Source organism: Pleurodeles waltl, chromosome 3_1 (assembly GCF_031143425.1).
Source record: "Pleurodeles waltl isolate 20211129_DDA chromosome 3_1, aPleWal1.hap1.20221129, whole genome shotgun sequence".
Taxonomy (NCBI): Eukaryota; Metazoa; Chordata; class Amphibia; order Caudata; family Salamandridae; genus Pleurodeles; species Pleurodeles waltl.
The window spans coordinates 1,904,365,206-1,904,381,849 of NC_090440.1; the positions used below are offsets into that span (position 1 = coordinate 1,904,365,206).

General features: G+C 39.9%; 1 protein-coding gene across 4 annotated transcripts in view; it reads left to right on the plus strand.

The window, feature by feature from the left end:
* TRAK2 (trafficking kinesin protein 2) overlaps nucleotides 1–16,644 on the plus strand; it is a 286,386-nt gene that overhangs the window by 113,414 nt on the left and 156,328 nt on the right. For 2 of the 4 annotated variants that reach the window (XM_069226062.1, XM_069226063.1), the window contains exon 4: nucleotides 11,251–11,313. The exons of the other annotated variants lie outside the window; for them this stretch is intronic. In XM_069226062.1, coding sequence (XP_069082163.1) covers nucleotides 11,251–11,313 — 63 coding nt within the window. The remainder of the gene's footprint in view (nucleotides 1–11,250; nucleotides 11,314–16,644) is intronic. 4 annotated transcript variants of the gene reach the window in all.

The following is a 16,644-nucleotide window of genomic DNA, read 5'->3' on the forward strand; positions in this document are numbered from 1 at the left end:
CCACAAATCAGTGATTTATGCCGTTGTATATGTGTTAAAGCTGATAAAAATAGATACTTGACAAATTCATAGTGGCTTTACCAGAAATAGGCGTCCCGGGCAAAATGTATTCGCTAAATATATCTGCAGCATCAGAAAAACAGTCAGTTGATTTTATTTTGATTAAAGCTATATGTTTGGTGCGGGTATTGGTTAAATCATAGATTAAAGTAAGTTTTGAGTACCAAGTACCTGAGGCCATAGACCACATTAAATCTCAGTAGCGTTTCTAGGCTGGTGAACACCCCCACCTCACACCAAGTCAAACAGCCATCTCCAAGGACTGGAGGTCGGGTAAGATGAATGAATTCTATACGAGGACAGTGGTGGCAAGGAAAAGAGTAGCAGCAGCGAAAATGAGCTAGTTTAACAAGAGTGCTTCATTCAGAGACCACCACTGCACAGCCTCCTTACTTTTCTGCCATTCCTTTGATCTTAACCAACCATTTTGAATTTGAAAATATAGCACCTGCCTTCGCAGGAGCAGTGCACTGGAAACGTCCAGAATAGAGCTTTGAGAGATCTGGGCAGGCACTCCAAAAATAACAATACTCTTCATGCTTCATAAGATAATACAAAGCTTAGAGTAAATGACTTGCCTGATTAGGGTTCCAAAAAGCCAGTAAGCAACACAACGAAGTGTTAGGTACAGCCTCCTAATTTGGATCAGATGTGGATCTGGAATAGGTCTGATAAATGTAATCTGTGTGACCCTGTATTATTTCTGCTGAGTCGCAACAGGCTTTTGTTTTAGATTAGTATGTGGATAGTATGTAGAATCCTTAATGTTAAAAAGACAAAGTGCCTGCTAGCTGAAGTTAGTTTCCTCAGCGTTCACGGCTGCTATCCAAAGCACTAATGACTGCAACGGGGAGGCATGGAACACTGCAACATGTGTTTGGTACCTCCCTGAATGCGTGCAATGACTACAACTTTCAAGACCAAAGCGGAGGAATGGACCATGTGCATGTTGTGGATGGGCAATATGACTGAGGCCTTGAAAGTCTCCTGAGTAAGGGCACTGTGTATCACTTGAAGACTGAAAAAAGCATAGACCTAGTGGACGGAGGAAGGGAAGGGGGGCCTGGGAGACTGCGGTCAGCCTGGGCGCTTCCTCTGCTTGTCATGTGGGAGGAGAGCGGTACAGTGGAAATTCTGGAGTATCTTATTTTTGCCCTTAACATAATGGTACTGGAAGTCTTGATTTTGTGTAAAATGGTGTTTGGCCGTACCAGTAGCCAGAGTAGGAAATACCTGGTGCAGAGTAGTACAGTTGAGGTCAGTGCCATGCAGGGAATGTCGACACATTCTATGGGATCTGTAGATCCCTTACATAGAGGAAGAAATGACCCCCCAGTAAACCTTAGGGACCAGCATAGGAAACCGCTGCCCTTGTGTGCTGTTCAGAGTTGTCTTCTACCTAGCACTGTGCACTGCTCCTCCTGTAATATGGCTTCGAAGTTGTGTGTGTGAGCAAACATTAGAGCATGGCAGCGCTTACTGCATCAAATGGCTACTGCCATAAAAAAGCTGCTGAGTTATTCTTTTTCTTTCGACACTATCGGGAGGGGCAGATCCTGGGTTACCAGGGCAGCCCCTGTGGTTCTCCAGGTCTTGTGATGGGGGTCACACTAAGCCAAGTATCGAATACTTTCTCCAACAGGCATAGTGAAATCGCTCACTTTGTGAGAGGATGTCTTTCGTGTCACAATATAACGTGCTGAATTGGAGAAAATCCAGATTCTTTCTCAGGATTTATATTTTTAATTTTCTCTTTTTTAATTTTTGTAGTTTTGACGTTTTATTGCAGTAGCAATGAATATGAAGAATATGACACAACATTGCTTGAGTAGCACAGTTAAAATGTTACTCCTACCCTGTTCAGGGCATTTTCTTCTTGAAATCCTTAAATCCATTTGGATAATTAAGTAGGAGTTATGATACGAACGTTTTATTTAATTAAAAAATGGAAACAAAATGTTGCCTTTATTTTGCCGGTTTTCATTGGAGAGAAGTGTGCTGAAATTGCACTCATGAAGGTCTTCATTGTTCATTAATGAAAATACCCGTATGAAGGACAGGTTTCAAAGTTAAGTAATATGTCTTCATTTCAAACAGACTTCACCCCTGCAAGGTCCCATGCACAAAGTTACGAACAAACATTAGCAAACCCAGTAGGTCTGACGTCAGCTGACTTTTGGCTTTGTCAGTGCTTGTTTTTTGTCATAATTTTTGAAAAACTTTATTGCTAGAGCCTTTGACGATGGACTGCACTACAAATGCAAAATACCACAACAGGGACGTTTTCTACTTGTGTGCCACACTGTTTTTTTTTTTTGTTTTTTTTAAATCTAAGAGCAATCACCAGTCTAATTTCATGTGCTCAAAGTTATCCTTCATTGATGCAACTGTCTACAAAAAGGGCGCACTGAAGCACATATTCTCTTTTGTTCAGCCAGCTACACGGTGCTGGCACGGCATGTCTTGGTATGTGTGATGAGCCTAGTTGTTGCCCCAGAACCTTTACGCCTTGTCCCATCGGATTGGGCATGGCAGGCAAGCACAGCCACCACACTTCACACCTCAGCCAGAAGAGCGTGCTGCACATTGGAGCACATGGTGACTTCCTAGGGTAGGCTGGGAGGTGGCCACACTTGGATGGGACTGAAACAGTACCACACCGAGTGGGAAGTGAGACTCGCCACACCGCAGATTTCCATAGCACTGAGCGGAAGGACTCGGACACCCGTGCCGCATCTTCCCAACACAACTTGGAACGCTTTTAAACTAATGAAGTTTAAAATCTGGATTTTCAGACAAATCAGCTTAGGATTTCACAAGTAGTCGAAGATTGGAAATTGGGTATCCGAGCAGGAAAAACTTTGGTTCATCACAATTGGAAAATTTGCAGATGATGAAATACTGGGGTTAAATTCTGTTTACAGAACTATATCAATGAGCTTCCAAAATCAAGGTTGAAGTGTGCCTCCTTTTGTATGGTCATTTCTTCCATTCAGCCAGCAGTACAAAAGTAAGTAGTGTTGTAAGCATAAAGTGCTCTTTCATGGAGTTAATCGATAATGTTTTAGTACCTGCCCAAGCTGTGCTGTGCATGATTGTTGTTGGTTGCCTGTGACAAATGAACTTTCTATGGTTGTTTCACTTGTTTGCACTGTGCTCTTTAATTGCTTAGCTTGATGATAAAACACTTATGGTACACATTGTTTTTTTCTATCAGTGTGGGAAAGGTTGCCTTTTATATGCCCCATTACACTATCATATTGGGTGTACTATATTTTTATTCTGAATCCAGTTAAAGGTTCACTCCAGAGCATGAGCGGCTTTGAGATGATGATGTGGTCACCACTCTACCACTGCTCGTAGTTATTTTTGTATTTCAGTCTCTTTATTGTAAAGGGAACAGTACATTTAGACCATATGGATTATGTCATACTTGGCCATGTACCCTTGCCCCTATAAACTCTGTAGCCTAGTCACACTTTTAATATTTTAAAACGCTTAGTAATATTCGTTTTTGCATCAGCCCACTCCAAGAATTAAACATGGGGGAAGAAAGAGGAGGGCAGAGTAAGGGAAAAGAGATCAATCTCAGAGCTTGACTGGCAAAAAGTAAAATTTGAATGATCAAGCTTCTTCGCCCTAACTTGCTCATAGTTGGCAGAGCCGGTCATGCTATCACCTGGTTGATTAAGAATCCGATACAGCATAAAGAAATGTCTCTCTTAAAAAATGTACTCCAATTTCTATGTTTTGAGACACTGCTTCTTAGGTCCTTCTCTATAATAATTTCTTACACATATTCAGGGAAGCTTTTGTGTTGTTGGAGGTGCAGTGACTGCTTATCTGCACTCCTGTTTCGGAAAGATCACTTGTTTCCCCCAGCTGTAGGGGTTGGCCTGGTCATGCTGTAGAGAGTAATGTGAATCACCCATATAAGGTGGAGCTTGGGCCTCCTCTTCCCCTTAGTTTCCCCATCTGCATTATGGAAATCTTGCATACAATGCATTGAGTGCTTCAGTTTCACTGTAGGATTTGGGTCTTTGTCCAGCTGCACTCCTTATAAACCCCTGACATAAGGGCTAAGCTATGGGTTGCTTCCTCCATTCATTCACCAAATCACATTATTGAGCTTCATCAATATTGGTATTATGCATATGCCAGTATGCATGATGGCATGGAGGGGATCCTGTTCCTCATATGACATCTCCAGGTCCGGGCTAGCAAAGTGTCCACCTTCCTGTGCTTTCAGGGCGCACCAACCTTCAGAACACAGGACTTTACTTTGGATGCGCAGACCAACAGATCTTGTCTAGTAAGATTATAGCTAACATCTTCCTTGAGTGAAAGAGCATTCTCATGTTTTTTTCTATGCCTCTCTGCCCTTTGGGTCCTCAGCTTTGGAGCTCCTGATGCACAAACAGATCAACTCTACGATGTTACCATAGGGGGTAAGAAGATGCTACCTCGCACCCACATCTGCTGCTACCCTGGCTGGGGGCCACACACTGATTTTAATGGAAGACAAACTTTCTTCAATGCCCACTTGCCTCGTCTCTCTCTCTGCTCCTAGTTTCCTGATGGGCCCTGTAGGAGAAGGAGCAGCCTGTCATATTGTTTTACTGACCTTTGTTATTCTACTATATGTAATGGAAGGCATGTTGGTAAATATTTGATTAAAGAAGACCTCACATGGAAAAGCAGGTGATCAATCACAGGAGAGGTGCCTAATCTGTACCAGTTTCTGTGTATGTAGGTAATGCTTTCTGCTGCAGTGCTCCTCTTCAGCTGGTGCTGCAAGATCTACTTTTGTCACTAGCACCCTTTTTGGGATTTTGAATTCACCTTCTTGGTCTGTGAAGATATATTTTCCACTTTTGCTCTTATGCCTGTCCTATGTTTGGAAGTTGCTAGGCCTACACGATTGTTTTATCTGTTAACCTGTTTATGATTGCCAGCTATGTTCCTTTATGGTTTTCATTTTGTACGACAATTTGGCTACAGACATGTAAATAACATTTAAACATGCAAACACTATCAGCCTTTCTTTACCAACCAGTTCCTGGACCATACCAAAGCTCCTCTCAAGCTAAAGTAAATTAGAGAAACAGTTGATAAAACATAATTGCTTAATCTTATAGTTTAAGCACGTTTATAGGCCCCATTGCGCTGTATAATAGATGTATGATTATAATCACAATACTTATAACTTAAACGCAGTGGGTAACAACTGTAGTGTTATTCTTTAAGCACTTAAGTTAGTTTGAATTTATGGGGAGACAGTGAAGTGAGGTACGAGTGGAAGATGAAGTTGGGGGGTGAGGGGGTCTTGTAGTAAGCCTAACAGAGCAGGCAGAGCCATGAACTTCTGAAATGTAATAGTCTGAATGCATGGTTTGCACTGCCTAGCCTCTTGCCGTGCATAGTAATACTATTGTGTTTGTCGTTTGATATTACCATGTCATCTCTTGTTATTTTTGTACCTTTTGAAGAGTCTCCAAACATTCCAGGTTTCGACATAAAATAGTGACCCTCTCCTTTGAAGAACAATATTTAGTGTAACTCAATGCTTAGTGGCCTCAGATGGATTTTACCATTTTGCAAACTATATGTGAATTAGTGTACTATTCAAAATAGTATAATTTCTTTTGGCTTGAAATTGCCTCCATGAAGAATTCAGTTCATTGTTTCTTTCATACCATTATGTTACATGTTCTTCCTCATCCAACCATCACCATTCTCTTTATCTGCTCCCGTTGTTATACCCAAAATACCAGATTTACGAAGAAGCCGGTGAGTATATCAACCTCATTGCCATTTTACTGCCTCTCAGGTAGTCTGATTGAGGATGTGTCTGCATCACCCAGTGTTCTACTTACCTTCACTTTCATGTTCTCCTTTGAGGACAATATTAGTAATTGTCTAGTTTGTTACTTTGAATATTATAAATATTTCTTACATAATATTTGCCATCTCGAGAAGGTTAGAGGGGCTCCACTGTTCCCATAAAACAGAGCTAGGTGTGTGATCTGCACAGTATCATACTGTGTGTTTGCAAAACCAAGTATTTGGGCAATAATTGCATGATTGGACCTCCTTTTTGTGCAGTGATGGTCTTTTACAGGTTTACAATGGAGTTGTTTCACCAACCTCACTTTTCAGATGTAGAATATTGCTACTCCAGCATTTGATGAAGGTAAATGTCAGAAACTAAATATTCATCTGTGTATTAACTAATAACATAGGATCATATATCGATCATCAAAAACGTTACTGAGCAATCTTCTCTTGTCTAACCTGAAACACCACTTTCCAGTCATTCCTTCATAGGTGTGCAAGGTAGCTTGTTTAAAATGGTGTGTTTTGAGTCAGTGTTCGGATCAATTTGTATTAATTTATTAAATAAACTGCTCTGTAAACATAATTGCTTAAAAGTGCATTTGACTTCGAAGAGTGTGCACACATAGACTTCAGAAAAGGTATTTGTTCCTTAATATAAGGAGTGCATATCAGGGGAGGCTCCTTAGACGATGTAGCATTTCCCTCCTATTTTTTATTTTTATTTATTTTTTTAGCTGCAGTTCAGTAGATTTGATTGCAATACCACATCAATGGACCTCCAGCGCAGGGTTTGTTTGTTGTTGAACTATTGTTTGACCATCCCCTGTCCACAGGTGCATCTTAAGGTGTCTTGGGTGTTGAGGGAATGCCAGTACACTGATTCATGGTTGTGTAAGGTTTTGTTTTTTTATTTAACTGTTGTCTGCTTTCTGGCATTCCGAGCCTTGTTAAGATAGAAGATTTTTTTTTTGTCTGTGAGGGTTAATCGACATAGTCAAGCTTGAGCTAATTGTAGAAGCGCCTTTCTGTGGCAGAACTTTGCTATGTAAATCCGCCCTGTTCCATTTATGTTCTAATCCAAGTGTAATGTGTCCATAAGAGGGGGGTCGAGCTGGCACCACACCTGCAAAATTGCAAATGTTTGAAAGAAGAGCCTGGATTCTAATCCACCTAACTAAAAGCCAAATATATAAAAGCAATGTTTTGGGTGGTGTCATGGTGCATATACCGATTGATTTCTGGGAAAGGCCCTCAAACCTAGTGGGTAAATTGTCAGAAATGAAGTGTGGGATGCGAAAATCTAGAGTAATTTATCAATATATTCACTTATTCACGGACACCTACTACAGATTAAACAGATCATCTGGTAAATTTTGCATACAGGTATATTTTACATAGTTAATTTTACATTGTCACTTGGTTTGACTGTTTCATTACAGAACACAGTGAAAATGCGTCTGACAACTGTAGTATTATTCTTTTGCCTAAAACGATTAGAAAACAAGTGCATTTGATAGTCAAAAAGAGAAAAATACTTCTGACAGCCTACGTGTTTAATTTCTGGCCTTGTACCTATTGAAAGGTAAAAGGAGAGACAACTGTATTTTTCAAAAAATACCAAATGTCTGGCCATACGCCCGACCCCTCATTACAGCCACCACAATCACATGCGAGTCTTTACTCACTGAAATACGACTTGATTAGCTCAACCATTCATTAGTGAAATTTAAAGTTACAAATTTCTTTCAAACCCACTGAAATAACAGAGGTTAGATATATGTTGTAAAACTTTGCACATGATCATTTCAGCCTTGAAAAAGCCCCGTGCCTGCGTGCCTATGGGGTCGAAACATGTGTTGGTTGTCAGATGTCTTTCTCTTTTTCATTTATTTAACTATCAGATGCAATTTTTTCCCAATTGCTTGAAACAGAAGAATAACACTAGGGCAGTTAGATGTTTTTTCCTTTTTTTTTCCATAACATAAGAGCCAAACAACTCACAATGTGAAATTAATTATGTAAAATATAAGTGCATGCAAAATTTACCAAATCATCTAGTTACTCTATATTCTGTGTTCACAAATAAGTAGTGCATTGACGAATGACTGTGAGGTGTTAGCATCCCACACTTGGTTTCTGTAAAATGTCACTGAATTTGCTGTGTACACACATCAGGATATTGTTCTTTTCGATCCTAAAAGGCTCCTTCAGGAGCTGAAAATTTGCTCATTTCCAGGAGTTACTAGACGAAGGCGAGAGTTGCATTATGGACTTTGAGGGTCTACATTTTTGTAGTACTTGTGTAAGCTTGGACTTTGAGTCCTTGTAAATACTGGCTCACATTGTGGCCTTGTGTTCTGTCAGTGAGAAGCAGCATTCTGTTGGTGTGTGAGCGCTGACATAGGAAGGATGGTAATCTTTTACACCTTTGCGCTAGCACTCGTTTTCATTCTGAGCTGCACTTTTCCCTCCCATGTCTTCGATCTGAGTGTGAAGGGTTAAAGCTGTGACTCGTGTTCAGAAATAAGATACGGTGGTGATAAACATACCTTCCCAAGTTCAGCTCGGGAAGTTAGGAGTGGTCTGTATTCACACCTCGTGTGACTCCTCCTCTGTTATGTTCGTGCACACTTTCAATAGTATGTTTGCCTAGGAGCTAAACAGTGCGGCGGCCTGGCTGCAGAACGCTGGTGTCCTAAGAAGTGCAAGTGTGGGGAGCGCAGGATGGCGCTAAGTGGGCGAGAAGTCAATGAGAACGAGGAGCAGCTCTCAGCCTTCACTCTACAAGGTGAGGGGTAAAGGGAGGCTTTGTTTCTTCATCAGTTTATTTAGATACAAAGACTATTTATTTAGCACATACAGGTATCTCGATGCAGGAGCCCCACACATTTCACCGAACGACGGCATGTTAATCTGAGCACTCTTCTGTTCCCCACACTAATTGTCTGGACCCAGACAGTGTAAGGTAGTGCTTAAGCCAGAGTTTGATTTAGTAGAACGGGTTTGCTTGGTATACAGGTTAAACCTTTATTGGTATATCTGGAACGTCCTTATTAAGTTCTTGATGTGTCTGATATTGGCCTTTGCGATATGAGCCGTGTTTGACCTTTTGCTTGTGGACGATGTTGTGTAATTAAGAAATTCGAAATAGTTTGTGTGATACTATTGCAAACAGATCTCACGTCAGAGCGTCCTTTGTGAATTGCAGTGTCACAAACTAGCTCACAACCATGTTCTACCAAGCGTCCTCTTTAGAAAGGTTCTTGATGCAGACTTCAGCATTGGTATGATTGAACAATAAATTGAGAGGAGTAAACATCACAGGAATTTTTTTAATTGAACGGCAGAGGGTTATATTTCTTATTGTTGAGTAACCTATGCCGCTTACATCCGCGGGCTTGTCTAGAGGAAGATTGGCACAGAAGGTGAGAATTGGGTCCCCATCTCTAAGACACACTGTGTTTTGGAATAGATTGTTTGTTGTTACTACAGGGTGACTGGCTCCTTTTGCAGGTTTGTGCTGTAGCCAGGGTACGCTGCAGACTGAATATGTTGACCCATGCTTTAAGATGAATGCCCTTTATTTTGCTATATTGCATGTCACAGACACAAAATATATTGTTTTCCTCAGTTCCTTGACATGTTTTTAGAAAACGCTTCAAGCACAATAATATTTCTCCTGTTGGGAATTCCTGTTCAGTGAATGTAGCAAAGAGAAGAAAAACTGAAATACTTACATGGCTTCAGAAAAGACAGAAAGTCAGCCTGACTCGGTGCCCCCACCGCAAAAAAACTAAATTCTCCTTTTCTGGATGTCTGTATATAGTTATCTTGGATAGTACCTAAAGAGTAAGAGAGCCTGGGTGCTTTAATTCAGTGTTTTGATGTGTACCAAGATATTGCTTATTAACGTCTTGGAGCACCCTGCTGTAATGTAAGCACACTGATAGAAATAGACACAGTAGTGAAATTCATGAATTTTGCTAATTTCTAGCATCTATTACTTTGCATGTGTGTCACACTCTATTTATTAGCACTATTTATCTAGGACTGACCTAGGTACAGGCGAAAAGAAGTATTGTTTACTGGCAACAAAAGAGTGGAAAGGCCGTTCACTAGACCAGTAATTCTTAACCTGTGGTCCGAGGACTGTTTCCCAGAATTAATTATAAAAATTACTACATTCAAATTTACAAACTATCTACATCTAAAGAAACAAAACTAAAAATGTTAACTTTTTAAATATTTGATTGTGAAATAAATAATTTATTTCAATATTTGAGCATTTGTTTAGTGCATACTTGTTTCTATGTTTTTGTGTAGTTACTTTGAGACTCCGATCATAAAAACTGCAGAGGCCAGGAGTCCTCTGCTTCCAGTAATGACTCAGTGGTGGTCCCTGAATTCCCATGAAGATTCTGTGGGGGTCCCTGGATTCCTGTAATGATGCGGTCCACAGAAGTCAAAATTTTAAGAACCGCTGCACTAGACCGTGAAAGCAGAAGCTACACAACCTTTTAAATGCTCAGGTTTTTCTTAACTACTCTTGCCAAGGAGAGCTAAATGTTATTTTCCGCCATATGCATAGCTCCATTAAAATAATGCTCCATTCAACTCTACAAGTTCAACACTCTTTTAGATCCTTAGAGTACTCCATGATTATTGTATAAATAGGGCTGCCCCCTTTCAGCTGCTTTGTCGGACAATCCACTTTAATTGTAGCAGTGAATGGTACTTCGAGCGAGGTAGGATTACTGTAGCAATGTTCTGTTGACTCAGAGGGCACTTCTGTTGTTCTGGGCAAAAGACCAGCATGGTAAGAAGTAGACTGAAGGTTGTTAGCAGTTTTTTCAAGCATTATGTACTTTGTATCACATTTATGCTCACCCGTGCATGCTTACGGTTTGCTGTGGTCCCTGAAATCACTGGGACACCACAAACAAGGTGCTGGTGTAAGGCTTTTGTGTCAAATTAGTTGAAAAACCAACTTCTAAAAGATCTCTTTTGTAGCAGTGAGCCCTGTTGACCAGAAACGTCCCATGTGAACCCTATAGATGTAAAAAGACGTTCTCTGCATACAAAAGAAAGGCACACCTCCATATGACTCCAAGCACCAACTGTATTCTTCTTAGTTTTGGTTTGCTTCGTGGAATATTATGATGATTACAGTAGTCCCTTTGTACTATATGTGGAGTGTTCTGCCATAAAATATGTGTATTAACTATTGTATCTGTTTTAAAAATGTTTTTTTTCTGTATATCTCATTAAAAGTGTTTTTTGTTTTTAAAGCTATACACTAAAAAGATTGTTTTTATGTCCTTTTCCGTTCTGTCTCACTTCTCGCTATCTCAGCTTTTGCTGACCTTTCTTCTTCCTCCTTGGAAGGATCTCTCCAGTCCGACCCTTTTGCTCAAGGTAATTCTGGGTCTTTTCTTTCCCCTTTGTTGTTGTTCTGTGGTGTCTGTGCTTTACTGGGTTTGTGCATGATCTTATGTAAATCAGAGATTGACAGGTGTGTGTGTTTGTATGTACAGTTGACTCGCAGGTATAAAAGCCACCCATAACCCTCACCTTACGAGGCAATTAATGATAGACAGTCCCGCTAGGAGGAATAATGTTATAACATTGGAGCAGTTTGTAAATAGAAAAATCCATTAACTGTTTTACCGATTATTGAGGTGTTTTTTTTAAAAATATCTCAATTATATGTTTGCTGGTACCTACATCACAGACCTTTTGTGAGCCAAGAAGACATTTACTGCTGTTTCTATAACATCCACACATTTATGATGATGTGAACATAAAACCCCCAAAACACTGCAAAACTATGATAACTCTTTTAAACAAGAAGTGTCAATTTTATTTATGTGTAGGCAAAGCGTGTCCAAATGAAAAATATATTTTAACTGTAAGCATAAAGTTGGAAGCTACTTTATCTTGTTCTTCTTGATTTATAATACAGACCCACTGCATATTTGTTTGCTGGTGATGTGTTGACTCTAATATATGCGTTTATCTGGACTAACCACCCCTCTCTTTTTGGTGATTACGGTCACCAGGTTGCCCTTAATCTAGAAACTGTCATCAATCAATACTATTTATTAGAATATTTCTATGTTGATGTGTCCCTATAAGCCAACAGGGTCCATCTTATCTGCCCATTTTTTGTCCCCAATACGACGCAAATTCAAAATATGTGTTTCTGTGTCAACAAGTGATTGCTATAGTGAAGTGGGCCGTGTGTGTTCTGGGCCTAGGTGCAAACCGCTCAGAACGAGATATGCTGCAGTCTCTCAGTATTGCAGTTTGCATAGTACAGCTCTGATACATCTGTACTACACCAAGTCTTGGATTCATTGTTCCCTGGGTTTGGCGAATGGGTATGCATTTGCACTGCTGACTCTGCAGTGGACTCTCCTAACAAAATGTGTCATCAAGGACCTATCTTTTACTCCCACAAAAAAATCTAAGCCCTTTACTTGTTCTGCTGTAGTTAAGGGCAGATTCCTTATCTTACACAATGTCTGCCTCCCAGAGTTCTCAAGGCTGATCTGCTACAATGTAAACCTGAAGGGACCCTGTGTGTAATAAGGGAGAGCCTTCACGCCATTGTGTAATGTGGGCAGTTCCCCTTGTCATTCCTCTTTCCAATACAAGCCTTTTGCTTTTTTTTGTAAGGAAGTGAGGAGTCATTCAATTCTTGGCCATTTTTCAGTGTACTTGGCATATGGGAGATGCCGTAATGTTACAAAGCTTTAGACTACTGTATCTCCATGGGTTTGACACATGTGACTCTCTAGCCAAATCTTGCTCATTCCATTTCCTGTTGATAATCCAATTGAATAACAAATCACTTTCTACACAAAAGATCTCAACTGCACGAAAAGCAAGCTATTTAATGGTCTGTGAATACCTCTAGTGACTTGATCCTGGTAAGCTGCAGATCACTGATTCTTAACCTGTGGTACGTGGAATCCCAAGGGTCCATGACACCTATTTAGGCAGTCCACAACTGTTTAGAAAAGTTAAATAATATTAGCAGAGTAATAAAGTATATACATATAAAAGATCAACATGTAAAACAGAAAAGCTTCTAATGCTCTGTAAATTTGAAGAAAATTGGGAGCTAAAAATTAAGTTGGTATCTTTTGAATGATCCGTGGATGGATGAAACAGCGAATTAATTAGGAGCAAAAAAGCCAACGTGTTATGCTAACGTTTAGCATAATGCTTTGGTGTAGCACAATCCTTTGTCTTTTAAAAATAAAAACACATTTTGAATAGCCCCAACCTTTACATTAAAATGAAATCAGAATTTTTATTTATTTATTTTGGTATATATGTTTCTTAAGTTTTGTGTAATTTTTGAAGTTCTACTTGGAGAAATTACGCAGGCTGGGACCTCTGCCTTTCAGTAGTAATTCAGAGGGGATCCACAGAAGTTAAAAGAACAAGAGCCGCTGCTCTAGATGTTCCTCACAGTGAACTAAATTCCGGATCTCATACAGATTATAAACCTCATTACCCTCTTGCTCAGAAAGTACCTCACACAAAAGCTTTAAACACGTGAAATTACTTCGAGCATGCCTCTTTGTATCATCCAATTGAGCGGTTGATACTTCAAAGACATTTTTGCACTCCTGATTGTGTGAATGCTGAAATGTGTAAAGCCTCTTACCCATCGATTACCACATAATTTAAAAGTCTATAGCCTACCTCTCGTTTAGGCCGATACCTCAGTTAATCTGGTGGAACACATACTTCTGTATCAAAAGCCAAGTGTACCAGGCTCACTGAAAACGTCATAAACATGCCACATAATTGTATTCAGTGTGTCAGCTACATACTGTTGTATATCTTCTCGAAATACATAACCATCTAATGGTGTTGCATTATGTCTCATCAAATACTGAAGATTTTAGATGAAACCTGACCACACACCTGTGATGTTACGTATATATTTTTTGGTGTCTTATGCTATTAAAACGTCCTGTAAACCACTGATTGGGACAGGAGGGAAGTAAGAGGGACCAGGGACAGGAAAGGCAGAGACCTGTTGGGGTACAAGGAAAGGGGCGTTGGGATGTGCTCCAGATACTAATGTTTTACTGAAAATAGCAATCGTACATTGGTAATAGATAGCATTGGGCATCATGTTTACAGGTAAGAAGGGGGCAGCAGGCACGACTCAGTAGGAAAGGAGAGGCCAAGAGTAAAATAAGAATGCTTAATGGCATGGCAGTTACTGTATGCACAGTTTGAGAGCCACTAATAAGAACTAGTGGGAAGCCTTAAACTACATGCTTGATGTAAGACCGTTTGTGAATAGTGGTTGGCCTCAGTGTCTTATTGGAACGGGTGTAGTACAGAAAGGGACAGTATGTAATGGTGTCTAGTAGAACTGGTATTCTGTGAATGAGTTGACGAAATGTTGAAGGGTTCAGATTAAGCTGTGGTAAAAAAAAAAAAAAAAAAGCTTTATCCCTGCATTGTAGCCGTAAAATAGCTATATAGGGGTTGTCGAGTAAGTGTGGTGAGACTGTCAAAAGCACAAGCCTACATTACTACTAAAGGGTGGTGTCCAACTTCCTTAATATCTTTTATATGTAAGCTAGCTACAATTTAGTGTTGTTCTCCCAAAGACTTTATCACAGCTGTAACATAAAATTTGTCATATTTGTATCGTGCACATTAATTTGATGAATAACAGTCTTAGTACATTCATCAGGGTTCGAATCAAGAGGAATAACAACAATCCTGGCACTTGGTTGCATTAGTCTACTGAGCCACCCGAAGTGCAGTTCAGCACATTGTGCAAAGAAACACATTTTCCACTCTGTTTTGCGAGTCATGATAGCCCCGTTACTGGGCACACATATCCCTCCAGTGTTCCACCTCTGTGTCAAACTGTTCCCTCGCCAGTCAAGAACTGTTGTTAATTAAAAAACATTGTATGCGCTATTACAATGCTAAATAAACATATCATCTTTGTACTAGAATAGAGCACCCGACCCTATGCCTAAGGGGCTCTGAGCTCAGTTTGAAGGATAGACCAGCTCTGCAGTGGCACGAGAACTCTTCTCATTCAAGCCATCCACTCACTGTGAACTCGGAGACCCGGCCATGGAGCCACTTGGAAACAGTCTATATTTTATCTGAGCTCATCCATCTAAAATGTTGAAGTAGTTATATGTAATATTCAATAATAGGTGGTATCTAGGATTGCCGGATGATATTCACGCAGAACTTTGCCATATCAACTTGTGGGATTCGACATTTCACCTAATGCCTAAATTTAACATCTGTAGCTTCCCTATGTTTAATGTTTTCTAAATGTACTTATTAAATGAGAACTTTTATCTACATTCATTAGATTTCATCAGATACAACACATTTCACCTAGTACATGAGATGCATACATGCTTATAGACATTTCCAATAAAAAAGTAATTTATCTTGTATTGTTGAAAATTGAGAATGTCTTGTTTCAAATTTAGCTAACATTTCAGGGTTTTACTTTTATTTGCCCATCCGTGTGTTAGTTTCGTCAGGCCATTAAAGGAACTTGCAGTTCAGTTGTTTTGCTGTAAAATGAACTAATGTGCCTTGTAGTAGATAAAAACAACAAAAAATATTGTTTTGCATGCAATGCATTTGTGAGTAGAGTTAAGTGTATGACTTGTGATGGTTAGATGTACTTTTCAGTTCTAAAATAGTCCCTCGTGCACTAGAACAACTCCCTAGAAGTGGGATGATAGATCAAACAACCAATAGCATTGGGTGAGAGGTATACACTGCTCTGAGCAGATCTAAGCTCTCTCAAAACAATGGCCAAAATGAGCTTACCCAAAAAAACAATGGCTGAAAGGAGGTGACACTAAGGCCACTCCATTATAAACAGTAGGTCATCATGTTGGCAATCCAGGACTTAGAAGAAAAGAATTGGCCAAGTGTTGATCTAACTTTCATTTTGAGATGTAACTAAAATACCTTTAAAAATGCTTGCAGCAGTGAAACAAAATAAAAAACCTGCGTTTAGTGCATCTGTGAGATAATAATTTAATGTGTGCTGATTCAGTTTAGAATGATACACTAAACAGCCAATGATGACATGAGAAGGCTCCTCTGGACAGAGCGAAAGCCCAGTCTGAATAGTTTAAAGCATTAGTAACAGTAGGTTTTGTATATAGCTGTGCTGCCAAGCCAGACATAAAAAAGGATGTGATTGAACAAAGGAACGTAGAGCGAGCTGACCAGTATTTGGAAGCTGTACCTAACAGCCTATTACAAGGTTAAGAAATGAAACCGAAAGAAACAATTTTCAAAGCTGCAGAAAAGCTTCCAGTTAGCAGCTATTGTCATAAGGTAAGGCTAAAGTGACAAAGGCTGTGCAAATAAATGAAAGCATTCAGCAGACTGACGAAGTCCATGTACAGCTGATACTGAAGACGCCTTGTTGATAGTAGTGCCTTTAAAACTGGCATTCTTGTCACATTGCTGCAGTTCCTGTTTTTGGCTTAAGGAGGACAGGACACGGATCGACAGACCGATAGGGGCTTCAGGTCCTTCAATAGACAACACTTCTTAGCTTTGACCTTTGTTGTGCTGTCCGTTTCCGGGAATGTCAGGGTTGAGTTTGAACGAGTGAGTGAAAAAATAAATGATCTAGCTCTGTAGCCGCTTCTAACTCCTGCCTAATCCAATGCTTACATTTGCAAAACCATCACACTCTGTCCCCAAGTTTAG